General features: G+C 54.4%; 1 protein-coding gene across 7 annotated transcripts in view; it reads left to right on the top strand.

The window, feature by feature from the left end:
- MYLK (myosin light chain kinase) overlaps positions 1-14,504 on the top strand; it is a 280,492-nt gene that overhangs the window by 194,636 nt on the left and 71,352 nt on the right. For 5 of the 7 annotated variants that reach the window (XM_069555329.1, XM_069555313.1, XM_069555320.1 and 2 more), the window contains 2 exons: positions 213-1,936; positions 9,077-9,193. In XM_069555329.1, coding sequence (XP_069411430.1) covers positions 213-1,936; positions 9,077-9,193 — 1,841 coding nt within the window. Of the gene's footprint in view, positions 1-212; positions 1,937-9,076; positions 9,194-9,519; positions 9,642-14,504 lie in introns of those variants that run through there. The other 2 variants (XM_069555359.1, XM_069555348.1) reach the window with 2 other exon arrangements.

Below are 14,504 nucleotides of genomic sequence, written 5' to 3'. Positions count from 1 at the left end.
TGAAGTCATTACCAATGTAGCAAACCAACTAAGCAAGCAAGCGCCTCTCACCAAAGTTCCCTTCTATAAACACGGCCTGGCCAGCCCCCCCCCTGGCCTCCCCTTTCCTCCGCCCTCCCTCCCTCCCTCGGGGATTTGCTCTCCCTGACGTCTCTTTCTTACCCGGCCCCTTTTCCTCCTGCTACTTTCCTTTTTCCCTTCACTGGTCGCAGGGGGAGGGAGCCTGCCAGCTGCGAGGGCCTCTGTGGCCGAGGAGCTGGTGCTGATGGTGGTGGTGGTGGTGACGGCTACGGGAGCCTGAGGCCTGGCTGGCCGGTGGCGAGAGGGCAGGGTGCCCCCGCGGAAGACGACGGCGAGGACGTGCGTGGGGTGCTCAAGAGGCGCGTGGAGACACGGCAGCACACGGAGGAGGCCGTTCGCCAGCAGGAGGTGGAGCAGCTGGACTTCCGTGACCTCCTGGGCAAGAAGGTGAGCACCAAGACCTTGTCTGAAGAGGACCTGAAGGAGATCCCAGCTGAGCAGCTGGACTTCCGGGACCTCCTGGGCAAGAAGGTGAGTACAAAGACCTTGTCTGAAGAGGACCTGAAGGAGATCCCGGCTGAGCAGATGGATTTCCGCGCCAACCTGCAGCGGCAGGTGAAGCCGAAGACCCTGTCGGAGGAGGAGAGGAAAGTGCATGGCCCCCAGCAGGTGGACTTCCGCTCTGTCTTGGCCAAGAAGGGGACTCCCAAGACCCCTGTGCCTGAGAAGGTACCCCCTCCAAAACCTGCCACCCCAGATTTTCGCTCAGTGTTGGGCAGTAAGAAAAAATTACCAACAGAGAATGGTAGCAATAACACTGAGGCCTTGAATGCCAAGGCAGCAGAAGGTCCCAAGCCTGTGGGCAATGCCCAGCCTTCAGGGTTCCTGAAACCCGTGGGCAACGCCAAGCTGGCTGATACCCCAAAACCCTTGAGCAGCACCAAGCCAGCAGAGATCCCCAAACCCTTGGGTAATGTCAAGCCAGCCGAGACCCCCAAACCCTTAGGTAACGTCAAGCCATCAGAGACCCCCAAACCCTTGGGTAACGTCAAGCCAGCCGAGACCCCCAAACCCTTGGGTAACGTCAAGCCAGCCGAGACCCCCAAACCCTTGGGTAACGTCAAGCCATCAGAGACCCCCAAACCCTTGGGTAACGTCAAGCCAGCCGAGACCCCCAAACCCTTGGGTAACGTCAAGCCAGCCGAGACCCCCAAACCCTTGGGTAACGTCAAGCCAGCCGAGACCCCCAAACCCTTGGGTAACGTCAAGCCAGCCGAGACCCCCAAACCCTTGGGTAACGTCAAGCCAGCCGAGACCCCCAAACCCTTGGGTAACGTCAAGCCAGCCGAGACCCCCAAACCCTTGGGTAACGTCAAGCCAGCCGAGACCCCCAAACCCTTGGGTAACGTCAAGCCAGCCGAGACCCCCAAACCCTTGGGTAACGTCAAGCCAGCCGAGACCCCCAAACCCTTAGGCAACGCCAAGCCAGCCGAGACCCCCAAACCCTTGAGTAATGTCAAGCCAGCCGAGACCCCCAAATCTGTGGGCAACACCAAGCCAGCTGAGACCTCTAAACCCTTGGATAACACCAAGCCAGCTGAGGCCCCTAAACCCTTGGGCAATGCCAAGCCAGCTGAAATCCCAAAACCCACTGGGAAAGAAGAACTTAAGAAGGAGGTTAAGAATGATGTGAACTGCAAGAAGGGCCATGCAGGGGCCACAGACAGTGAAAAGAGACCAGAGAGCCGAGGGACAGCCCCGACCTTTGAGGAGAAACTACAAGATCTCCATGTGGCAGAGGGTCAGAAGCTGCTGCTCCAGTGCAGGGTGTCCTCTGACCCCCCGGCCACCGTCACTTGGACACTGAATGGAAAGACGCTCAAGACCACCAAGTTCATCGTCCTCTCCCAAGAAGGTAAAATGGCTGGGGCCGGGAGGAAGGGAAACCCTGTCCTAGCCACTGTCAGCTCCCAGAGCCCTGCTTGTTGGCAATGCTCATAGCCCAGAGCCGGGTGGGAATGGCTGCTTTCTGCGCCCCTCACCCACAGGCTCAGTGCCCACCCAGGGCCTGGGGCACACACTCTGTTGCTGGCGGTCAGAGGCGGGAGTCTGGTCCCAGGGCACATTCCCAGACCTCAGCATCTGTCTGGCAGAGCCCCCTCATGGCACCCCCAGGCATGGCCCCTCAGAGGAGCCCTGTGTCTGGGCTGATACCCCATCTCTGGCCCAGAGAGGGCTCCAATCACAGGCTTGGACGTGGGGGCACAAGGGCTGGGGCTGGCCGGGGGCTTGGGGCTGAGAGCTGCCTTTGAAGCAGCATTTTCAGTTCAGGGCGGGCTTTGTAGTGATGGGATGCGATTTGAGGTCAACAACAACTTGAGTCTTGATAACACTGTGGGTTTAAAGGGACCTGAAGGTGAAGCAGCCGGGCGGACAGAGCCACTCACTTCCTAATTTGGATGAGGCTTGTTTGCTGGTATTTCACATTCTTGGGTTGTGGAGAGAAGGGGGGTGGTGCATAAATCCTGCCATCTGGGGCCTTTCAGCATTTGGAATTCTCAGATGGGCCAGTTTATACCTAGAGAAGAGATGGGGGTGAAAGGGTCTTTTCCCTGACCCCTCCATTTGGTTTGAAATGTTTTCATAAATTCCAGTCCTGAACAAGAGCTCCAAGGATAGCAGGCTTCCCACACCCTACTCTCGTGGCCGGCGCTGCAATAGAGTCTGGCCTGAGCTCAAGGCTGAGGCTGGTGGCCCTGGACAGGGCAGGGTACATGGCTCCCTGGGAAGCAGCACTTTACCCTCGGGGAGTAGAGGGCGGCCACCCCAGAGGCCCTGGAGGACAAGTCCTGTCAAATCCTGATCAGCTGAGACAGAAGCACCCCCCTGGCTGCACTGCCCTCCTCCTGTCCTCTGACAGCCCCTCCACCCCTCCCTCACCCTTCATCTGGCTTCCTTCCTTCCTCTTAAAAACCCTAATGAAGTACTTGAAGACAGCATTATCCCTCTCAGCTCACGGTGGAGTTTCTCTCTTCACTCTGCAACTCAGACAGCACATCTGGGCTGGCTGAGCATTTTGACTCTAACTGCTGAAGGAGTAAAGGGGAAACTGGCTCAGAGAGAGGAAAAGGGTTTATTTTCTGCTAATGTGTTGACATGATAGCTTTTCCACGTGAAAATCCTCAGTTTAGTAGGGGCCTCCAGAAGTCATCTCATCCATCCCCCCCGTCTCTGCTCATTCTGGCCGTCCACACACAGGAGGGCATGGGGGATCACCAAGATGGGCTGAGATGTCCAGAGCAGAGGTTGCCAAGCCTTCCCTGACACCTCTGTCGGCCTGTCCTGGTTGGAAAGTGTAGACATAAGACTGACTCAAAACCTTGACCAGGAGTATTTCCCATCTTATCCTGTGATGACTCTCAGAGCAGGACGGAAAGTGAGCTGCTGCCATCCTGGGGACAGGTGTGGTCCCACAGGTCTGCTCACGGTGAGGGGCATGGCTGCACCACCCTTAGGGAAGCCGAGGTTGGGACAGCTGAGGACAATATCCACAGCTGTACAGCTGTTCTGGGACCTGCATGGAAACTGCAGAGCCATGGAGAGTTGCTTATAAACAATTCACTGGACGAAGCAGTGAAAGCATACCTCAACCCTGGTCTCAGACACAGCCCCAAGCCCTTAGACACAGGCTGCTCATACCCAGGGTGCTGGCTGGGTTATATCTGCTGGGCACCGAGAGCCTTTTACACTGGCTACTCCAGTATTGCCTCCCACAGAAACCACCTCAGATGGACAGTTTAGGTCCAAAGCTGAAGAAGAAGAAATGATTTTTAAAGGCCAGCACAAGAAGTTTGGTGGGGGGACGGGATTATAGAGATAGCCCCAAGTCCAACCTTTAAAAATATTCTAAATATTTGTAATTCCTCTTTGAAAAATAAGAATAGCTTGCATTAACTGAACACCACGTGCCTGACTTAGGCATCTTATTCTTTTCGCTCATTTAATCCTCCTAACCAGTATACTGCCCATGTAACAGAGAAGTTAAGGGCTTTACCAGAGGTTGCACAGCCAATTAGTAACAAAGCTGGTCTTGGAATGTAGGCAGTTGAGTTCCAATGCCTAGACCACTCTGGCTCCATCACCTCTTAGTTATTATAATTCTTGTTAGTGTGTCAGCATACTGGACCTTCCCTGGTCAACTTCCCCGAGAGCGTTGCCTGTGAAGGGAAAAGGCTAATGGCTGTTCATTCCTCGACACTGTCAACAGCTGTCAAGAGGCTGGAAGACTGGTGGTGGGCTCTGGGCTGGTGAATTTTGGTGTTTTCACTGCAGTGGAGGAAGCCGACCTTGAAACAGGCCTGCTGCCTTGCCAAGGTAGGGAGGGGGCTTGGTCTCAGAGCAGCGACTGCACTCTGTCCACCGTCCCTTCGCTAGCGCTTCACTCTCCAAATCTTCAGGCACCCAGGTCAAACACAGACCCAGGAGAAAGCCTAGGGTAAAGCCTTGTCAGTGACCACTTCCACAAACCCCACCGCAGGGAGTAGGGCCTCTGAGAGGTGTGAGTGAATCTGCTCTCAATAGACCTGGGAGAGAGGACACACGCACGCAGTGATAAACCTCTTCCAGCCAAGTGCCGGTGATGAGCAGGAGGAGAGGGAGCTGAGTGCTGGGCCACAGGGAGAAGCTGGTGGTGAAAGGGCTGGACCTTGATCTGAAGCTTGGAGGCGGGCAGGGCTCCCAGCAGGAGAGGGGGGTGTGGGCTTCCCAGATCGGAGCGCAGCCGAGGAGGCCGGCTCCCAGCTGCCAGCATCCTCCAGGCTGCAGAGGGAGGTGAGGTCCATTCCATCCTCTTTCATGCTGAAGAGCTCAATTCTAAAGACAGGGCCCTGTAAGAGCTGGGAATGGGAGCGACAGACACAAAGCTGGGATTTAGGGGCTTTGATTGATTCTGTGCCCAAAGACAAGGAAAGGGTGTCCTGAAGAGGTTGGGGAGAAGCATCGTGAGGCCTGGACTAGCAAGGTCGCCATGGCCACAGACAGGACATGACTGGTTTAAGAAGCAAGGGCAGAGTTAACAGAACCTGGTGTCTAGGTTGAAACAGGGTTGAGGGGGCAGGGGTTTGGTAAGGAAGACGAGGGGGTTCAGGACCACTGAGTGTCTGTGTTGGGGTCACTGGGTTGCAGTGATGGCATCAGTGGAAATAAGGAAACTGGCATTTTGAGGTGTTTGTAGGGAGAAAGGGGTTGCTAAGTGGGTTTCTCCATCCGTCACACCCCTCTGAGTATCCTCTCCACCCCCACCTCCCTGACTCAGCACCCTTCTCGCTCCACTGCACTGAACCGTGTGCTGTCACCTCGGCTAAGATCAAGGTTCACTTCCTCCAAGCCTCAGTCCCAGACTGTGGTCCCCAGGCCTTTGGCCATGACAGACCCTTGTGCTCTCCCGCCATCAGTGTGCATGTCTGTGACCTGCTGCTAGCGGATACTGCTTATAGGTTTCAGGGGGAGCTTCTCTGAACTCTGTAGCTTGAATAGGGCTCACAGCCCACGGGCCCCACAGAACATGATTATGTTCACTCCATCTAGTGCCAAGAGAGCAGGAGAGGTGTGGTGACGGTTGAGTTGACTGCGTTCTTGGAGGGACCTGTGGAAGTGTCCTTGCTTCCTGCATCTCCCAGAGCCACAAGGCAGACGATGCTCACTTGCAGCAGCTGGGCCTGCCCTTGGGCCTGCAGGGTGGCCTCGCCAGGCCCTTCTGCAGCAGAGCTGCTCAGGCCTTGGCCCAGGCCTGGGAGGCCCGAGGCCAGACAGGGAGCTCTGTGCTGCTGCTGAGAATTTCTTTCATCTTTATGCCTTACTTTCTGTCCCCAGACCAGGTTTCTTCCCCTGGCAAGCATTTCTCCTCATCTATTAACGAGGATTCATTTTTGTTGTGTTGTCAATGAATGATTTATTTTTTATTGCCACCAGTGTGGGATCTTGCAAAGGCTTTTTCAAAACCTATGTAAGTCCATCCCACAAAACACAAGGATCTACCCCACACTCACTATGTGCAAGGCAGTATTCCAGCCCGTTTCATTGGATGCGTAATCCACTTAAAGAATTCTGAGTTAAGAATTTCTTTCCCTTTTAGAAACCATATTATCTCTTTCAAGGGTCAGTTATGTTTGATTAAGTGTTCATGACTTTTTCTGGCATATATCCTACCAGATCACCTGTTCCAGAAATATGCCTTGGTCAGTCTCAGAATGATTTTTTTTAAACTGACAGTATTCCAGGCTCAGGAAAAACATTCACAACAGTCACAGGCACTGCCCTGCAACAGCTAGGGTGGGAGAGAGGCACGTGTTTCGTAATGGCCTTGGGAGGCGAACTCAGGGCACAGAAGAGGCCCATCTATGGCTGAGGGTGCTTCAAGATGGCCCTGTCCCCAAGGAGGTGACCAGGAGCTGAGCAGCACTGTCCTGGTGAGCCAGGGGCCCTGACACAGAGAACAGCCTCAGCAGAGCCTCTGGGGCTTGGGGCCACTCCCTCCACCTCACACACCCCACCTCCCCTCTCCCCACACACTCAGAACACAGGCAGGATTGGGGGAGGCGCCTCCAGACCCTATGACCCTGAGGGGCGCTCCCCAGGCGGGTTCTAGCTGAGCCATTCATTGGATCCCTGCTTCCCATCCCCCTCACCTTCTTTCTTCTCAAAATTCCCCACCAGACTGAGGCTTCTCAAAAAAACTCTGGGAAAGGGTTTTTCTTCTGGAGGTCAGGAATAAGCTGTCCCACAGGAAATACCAGATTCTTCAATCTGGGCTAGCCCAGCCTCCAAGCCTGCCGGGGCCCTCCCCCAACCCACACACATGGCCAGGGGTCTGGGCTGTGAGCAGCTTGGAAAAGCTGCCTTCATGATATCCCACCCCTCCCCCAGGCTCCCACCCCAGCTCCCGCTGTGAAGGGCGAGGGCTCTGGTCTACATGTTCCACCTCTTCTGGGGTCTCACTACTGTTTTGTGCCATTTTGGTTTAAGGCTGAAGGCAGCTGGAGGGCTGAAGCTGAGAGACAATCAGAGATTCAACCAGGAGGTTCATTGGGAGTGGGCCTTAGCCTCAGACTGAAGAAAAACAGCAGGATGGGGTCCGTGTCTTCTAAGCCTCAAGTTTGGAGGCCAGAGGTCATCTTCTCATGCCCCTGCCTCTCGGATGAATGGGAACTTCTCTCTCTAGAAGATAGTTTCTCTCATTCCCTGATTTCTGTGCCTCATAGTTCTCACTTTCATGACAGAATTCCTGAAAATCCAGCCTAAATCCTTTCTGTGGCAGTTTCTGCAAATTCTGTGCCTAACCACAGGGGACAGAGACCCTGAGGCATTGCTGTACCATGTAGGAGAGTGCAGGGAGGCCCTGTTGAGGGATGGGGTCTAAATGAGAGTGTAGGAGGGGGTGCAGATCAGCCATCCTGCCCCACGGAGTTGGTGGAACTGAGGTTTCCCTGTTGAAGACTTCACCCAGGTGCCAGGAAGTAAACAACGCTTCTATCTCGCTTTCTCCTCCAGCCTCGGTAAGATTCTCTGTGCAGAACTGACATCACCCTTCCTCTCTCTGAGTGTCCTTGTATTTATCGGTCAAGTCTGTGTGTCTGTCTAACGGGGGTGCAGGTACTTTTTCGATCAAGGGTCGTGCCTCGGCACACTCACACCTGGGATGCACAGAGCTCTGCCGGCTCAGGACCAGTGATTTGTGCCGGGCAGTGTGTGGAGAGGGCGGTGGCCGGAGCCGGTGGCTCTAGATGGCAGGACGCGCGTGGCTCTGGCTGTGTCCTCCTCCTCGTGGTGACAGCTGCCATGACAACAGGGCGGCTTCGAGCAGGCTGCTGTGCTGCTGGCTTGTGTGTGTGTCTATGGCAGGAGCGGGAGCGCTGCTGCCCCCCTGCCTTGCCCAGCAGGCCCAGTCCTCGGGTGCTCTCTCCCCACCCCCTCAGGGAAACTCCCCAAAGGGGTCCCTCAGAGAAGGAGCCAGCCCTGGGGTGAGACAGCCAAGGTGGGCGAGGACCAGACTCCTGAGTGTACACCCAACCTGACCCTTCCTTCCCTCAGCCAGGCCAGAAGAGGCGTGCTGGGGCAAGGGCAGACCTGCAGGAAAGAGAGCTGTCCCATCCCTCTCTGAGGGGACCAAAAGACCCTACCCTGGGGGAAGCAGCCCCGCAGTGCCCCTCTCCCAGCCCAGGGCCCCTCGTCAGCCAGGAGTGTCAGCTCAGATACCGTTCCTGAAAAGCCAGCTCCAGAGTCCCTGGCTGGTCTCTGTCTCCTTCCAGCAGATCTGCCCACAGGCCAGTGTCCCTGCTGGGCAGAGGCTCCTGCCCCCCTCCACTCGTCTGTTTGTTCAGAACATCCTTTTCTAGAATGCATTCGCAAAATCATCGCAGTAAGCTGGCTGGGCGTCCTCACCTGCCTCTGTCCCTACCGCAGTCTGGGGACCTCAACTTGTCTCTCTTGGTGCCGTCCAGTGTGAGGGCCTGGGTCCATCTGCCCCTTGTATTGTGCTGCTGCTCTCCAAGGGCAGGGGCTATTTCTCTCTCTTCTTCTTACCTTGCTGTTGTGTATTTCTATGAGAGAACGCGCTGGAAGCGGGGGTTGGGTGTATCTAAAGTGAAAGTGAAAGTGAGGTCGCTCAGTCGTGTCCGACTCTTTGCAACCCCGTGGACTGTAGCCCATCAGGTTCCTCCGTCCATGGGCTTCTCCAGGCAAGAGTCCTGGAGTGGGTTGCCATTTCCTTCTCCAGGGGAATCTTCCCGACCCAGGGATCGAACCCAGGTCTGCATTGCGGGCAGACGCTTTACCCTCTGAGCCGCCAGGGAAGCCCTGGGTGTATCTAGGGATCAGTTATTTTGGATCCGGGTTATCTGTGGGCTCTGATGAGGAGAGTGGGTTGGTTCCCGCAGGACCTCTGACTTCTGGACTCCCCGGATGCCTGTGTGAAGCACACTCGCTGTGATACTCCCCGTGCCAGGCAGATGATGAGCTCAGACCTGCTCTACTCAACACATCTTCCTCCTCCCCACAGGCTCCTTGTGCTCCGTCTCCATCGAGAAGGCACTGCCCGAGGACAGAGGCTTGTACAAGTGTGTAGCCAAGAACAGTGCCGGCCAGGCTGAGTCCTCCTGCCAAGTCACCGTGGACGGTAGGTGGTGCCCACCCACCACGGCCCCACACAGAGTCCCACTTATCAGCGCCCACCATCCCTGAACAGATCTGCACCCAAAGCGGCCATCCCTGCCAGAGGCATCTCATCATGGGTGACGAACCATCTTTTGCAAAACGAGACAGGAAGTGAAGCGGCAGCTCTGCTTGATGGTTCCTTGTGGCCGTGCAGCCCTGCCCTCAGCTGGGAGGAGGGCTGCTCACCTTGTGGGCCCCCTCCCCGGTCCTAACCGCCCCCCACCCATGCCAGGCAGGGAAGCAGGACACAAGACAGGAGGAGAAAGGAGAAAAGACACACCCACAGGAAAATGACTACATAGTATTTTACAAGCCGAAACAAACAAGTGTCAGTGCTGGTCAGTGCTGGCTGGACAGACCCGTGAGGCGGGAGCAGAGTGGGGGCCAGGTGGGGGCACTTCTTCCAGGAGGTGAGTCGGGGGCTGAGGCTTTGGGTAGAGGGGACAGGCCCGCCTCTGTGATTAGAGAGGAGTAATTGTAATGTAGCAGAGGGAGGGGATGAGAGGCGTGAGGGCAGAGCGTCCTGCCAGGGCTGAACAGAGCTTCCCGTGAGGAGGGGGAGAGCCCAGTCCTGTGGGGATTTGTCCTAAAGACACGCAGGTGGCATGTGTGTGAGCCTCCTGCTCCCCTCTGCGTCGGTTAGAATTAGATCTGGAAGGAGGCTAGATGGCTTAGGCCACCGCCTCCACTTGGCATGATAGGGCACCGGGCTGTCCAGGGAAGGGAAGGCGTCCCTCGTGAGGTTTGCTGCTCTGTTAGGGCCAAGCTAAGGCCAGAGTCCCATCTGGGGACCCACGATCCAGGGCCCATTCTTGGTATTTTGTTACTTGCCTGCAATGGCCTACAAAGGTAGTTTGGGGAAACAGTTTCTTGCCTTTGAAATGCCTGGCTAGTAACTATCAGTGACATGTTAAAAGCTAGTGTCCAAATAAGGCATCTTGAAGACCAGCTTTGTTGTTCCTCTGCCTGTGAACACGATCACTTGACTTCTAAACTCTTAACCTGTCTCACAAGATGTGGAATCGTTGTCTCTGTTCTGGATATTGTAATGTGATTTCCTGATCGTGAAAGCCAAGATCATGATACACAATGAGCGAGAGAAAAGGAAGGAGAGTCTTAACAACCAAAGTCTTTAAACACACACACACGCACACACAGTGGCAACACAAATTAAATTGTCGGTTGCCAATAGTAAACCTGAGATTGTAAAATGCTGTGTGTGTCTCCCTGGAGTTCTGTGAATGTGTTTGTCACAGAGATTCTGAGTTCAAGGGAGCAGATTTGATGGGTCAAAGTATACAGTTAGTTCTGAAGGGGGTTTGAAGCACGTGTTTTGAGGCTAAGGGGCTGCTGCTCCTGATTCCTCCTGTCACCCACCCAGGTCAGATCCTGTTTCTTTCTAGACAGGTGCCGTAGAATAGTGTTCCTGGAAACCTGGCCTCAGAAGCCTATTTCTAACAGCCCATACTTAGGAGCCATGCTGATTTCAGAAGGAAGCCCCTCTTTCTGGTGAGGTTCTCTGCTTTTGGAACCCCTGGCCTCTTTGGGTCCTATTCACATGTCCAGCTGAAGGCAGGACAGCAGTTCATTCTTATCTGCAAAGTGTCAGCACCTTTTCCAGAAAGAGCAAAATGGTTTATTTTTAAAACCAAACTTTGTTTTCAAAGTAAAATTTCCTTTCTCCTTACAGAATACACTTGGGGATATTTTTAAAGGTTTGGGGAATTTATTCTGCAACTCAAGGCGCTTTTGTTGCCCCCGAGTTGGTCTTCTTAGTAGACTCCCTTGCTGCTGCCGCTGCTAAGTCTCTTCAGTCGTGTCCGACTGCGTGCGACCCCATAGACGGAAGCCCACCAGGCTCCCCCGTCCCTGGGATTCTCCAGGCAAGAACACTGCAGTGGGTTGCCATTTCCTTCTCCAATGCATGGAAGTGAAAAGTAAACAGGAAGTCGCTCAGTCATGTCCGACTCTTAGCGACCCCATGGACTGCAGCCCACCAGGCTCCTCCGTCCATGGGATTTTCCAGGCAAGAGTACTGGAGTGGGGTGCCATTGCCTCCTCCATATCACATTCTAGTAAGCTCAAAATCTCTTCCGCAAAATAGACTCCCCTGCTGCCTCCATGAACCTTGACCATCATAATTTATCTGTGGTTCCTTTGGAGGGGCCCTTGCAGGGTTTGCCCTCAAACTACAGATTGGGAGTTGGGTCTTAGGAGAAGAGCTAGCAAAGAGATCAGAGGGAAACCAGCTGAGATAACAGGGCTGACTCCAGGTTAACTGGGTTTTGTTTTATATTTTTTCAAAGAGAAAAAAGGGCAGCTCCTTCCACACCCACTTTCTTTTCCCTGTTGCTACACATGGAGATATGTTCTTGTCCTGCACGTGAGTTGCTTTCTTGCCACATTTAGCTTTATCTTTCCATCAAGAGCCACCTCTGAGCACATGGTTAAGGACTGCAGACTTCTGAGCTGCTCCCTGGCCCTCTCTCAGCATCTCTCCCGCTGTGCTTCTCTCAGCTGAATAGGCTTTGAGTCCTGCTCTGTCCCCTGGTCCTCTCAGCTCTCCCCACTCCCTTACTCAGTAAGACCTGGTGGTAGTACCCAGTGGGTCCATGCGCCCTTTGATCTTATAGGCAAATTTCTGTGTGTTTGTGGATTAGAGTATTTTTTAAAAGATAGAGTCCATAGTTTTTACCCATATTCTTAAAATAAGTCCTGAATTAAAATAGAGTGAAGACCCAGTTGCCCTAAGAAGTAACCTTGACTGAACTTGTAAGCCCAGTCGTTGGGCAGGGTCTTCCATTTCTCTCCATCTGCAACTTCCCGCTACACCTCTGGGTAAGGCATGTCTTGCATCCCTCCTAAGGGGCTGCAAGGTCCCTCGCCACTAGGGGTGAGGAACACAGCTGCTGCTGATGTCAGACTGGGCTCGCCCCTGACAGTCACTCACCATCACTCGGGTAGCCTGTGCTGGACACCACTTAGCCTCTACATCTGTGGCCGGTAGAATGATATGTTTCAAGACCTCATGAAAATGACTTTGGTTCATTGGCTGTTCTGTATTAGCCACACTGCTGCCTCCCTCAGAGGGAGGTAGCCTTTATATGGCAGCACATCTGGCTCTTTTAATCCTGCGGCTTCGGTTGTTTCCTTAAGAAAAAGGGTGCTCTGTGCACTGTCTTGATTATGGTCATGCCGCCGTTCCGTCCAAGGTAGCAGCAGGCATGTCAGCTTGTACTGCAGAAAGCAGCTGAAGCCTGCAGTGGGTAAGGATTTGTCAGAAAAACCCCAATGAGGAGAAAAGGCTGGGCTTCAAGGCCTGCCATGGCCAAAAACTCTTGTGCACTTTTAGTTTATGCAACAACTGGGCAGGGTATCCTTCTCCTTGGGAAAACCCAGGTTCAGTGAGGGTCAGAAGACTTCCGCAGTCACTCAGACAGTACAAGGAGATGCTGTGTCCCTGACTGTCTCTGATTCCAAAGCCCAGGCCCTTCGAGCCACCCTGCTCAAGGAGTCACAGCATGAGTTACCCTGGCAGGACTTGAACCCAGCTGTGTCTGGTTGTGAAGTCTGCACCTTTCCCTGGACTGTGTGGCGCCCCTGAATAACACTGAAGTTTCCACTGTCTCAGAGAGCCAGATCTCCCTTACCGACACCCCTTCTTGCTAGCAAGCCCTGCACCTCTGTGAGTGGCCCAGGTGAGAGGTGAGAAGGCAAAGCCCTTTGTAGGCCCTGACTCCAAGACAGGGCAGCTCTAGCCACCCTGCCCAGCTGCCCCGCCAAGGGCTTCGGGCCTCAGCCACTTGTGAGATCAGAGGTTTCACAACCATGGAGGGTGGTGTGTGTGTGTGTGATGGGGGGTAGCGTTCCAGTGGGCATTCGTTCAGCCAGTACATCAGTGCCCGCCCTGCCAGGCACTGCCCCTGGAGCTGAGGTTCAGAGCAGTGAATGAAACAGAGCTCCTGGTCTCAGAGCCTTTACACTGGAGTGAGGGAGAGACAGAAACACGGATGAGCAGACAAGTCCTACGGTCCCAGGAGACGACATGTGCTGTGGAGAAAGCAAAACGGGGCAATGGGGAGGGTGAGGCCTGTCTGAACAGAGACCTGAAAACGTATGGGAAGGAGTCTCAGCAGTAGGAAGGAAGAGTAAGGGCGGGAAGCTCAGCCCTGAGCTGAGGCTGTGAGCAGGCGCTCCCAGAAAGAGAGCTAAGGAGGCCAGTGTGGCTGAGCACCAGGCCGGGGGCAGAGTGTGGGAAATGAGGCTGAGGACCTGCAAGGTCACGTGGGCTGCAACAGGACACCGGATTTTATTCTAAGTGAGATGGGACAACACTGGACATGGTAAAGGATCCCTCAGGTGGTGACCAGACCCAGGAGGAGGACGAGGGGAGCAGGTGCGAGGTGGCCACGATGTCCAGGGAACTTAGACACCATGGGAGAGGTGGGAGATGACCAGGCGGATCGTGTCCTGACAGTACAGCTGATCGGGTTTGCTGAGGAACTGGAAGAGGAGAGAAAGGGAAGTCAAAGGTGGCCCTTAGTTTCTGTGAGAAAGCGCATGTCAGCGGTGGTACCAGCTACTGGGGTTAGAATGTGGGGGGTAGGGTGGGGGCAGAGTCAAGTATGTGGAGTTTAAGGGGTCCATAAGACATCCATAAGATATCCAAGGGGGCTTATCACGTTGGCCAACATTTAGACGAATCTGGAGTTGAGGCAAGAGTCGGGGCTGGAGGCAGGATATGAGGAGTCAGCTGTATTGAATGTCCCAGGATTAAATGGGGTCCCTAGGGGTGGATTTGGATGGCAGAGAAAAGGAGAGAGCCCAGCACTGAGAAACAGGGCAGGACAGTGGTCTGCAAAGGAGACAAAGAGGACTGGCTGCAGTGAGACAGGAAGAAATCGAGGAGAGAGGGTTGTTCTGGAGGCCAGAGAGTGATCATTTCAGCAAGAAAGGATGATGGAGGTCAATACGTCAGATGCCTCTGCCAAGCAGAATAAGATGAGCCTGAGCACTGGCCTTTGGATTTGGCAACTTGGGGTGATTTGTAACTGTGAGAAGGGAGTTTCAGGCCTAGCTTGTGGTGTATGCAACCCATGCCTTGGCTCCTAACTGCTGCAATCCACTGCCGCTGCGGCCAGGTAACTCTGCTGATGGCTGAGTTGACTTCGACCCACTCTTCTTTTCCTGGCTTTGATCTGCTCCCACTCCCATTTCTTCTTTATATCAACTCAGGCAGCTAATGTGCATTCAGTTCAGTTCAGTTCAGTTCA

This window comes from Ovis canadensis, chromosome 1 (genome assembly GCF_042477335.2).
Source record: "Ovis canadensis isolate MfBH-ARS-UI-01 breed Bighorn chromosome 1, ARS-UI_OviCan_v2, whole genome shotgun sequence".
Taxonomy (NCBI): Eukaryota; Metazoa; Chordata; class Mammalia; order Artiodactyla; family Bovidae; genus Ovis; species Ovis canadensis.
Note: the sequence above shows the minus strand (reverse complement) of the source record. Positions and strands in the feature narration are given on the sequence as shown.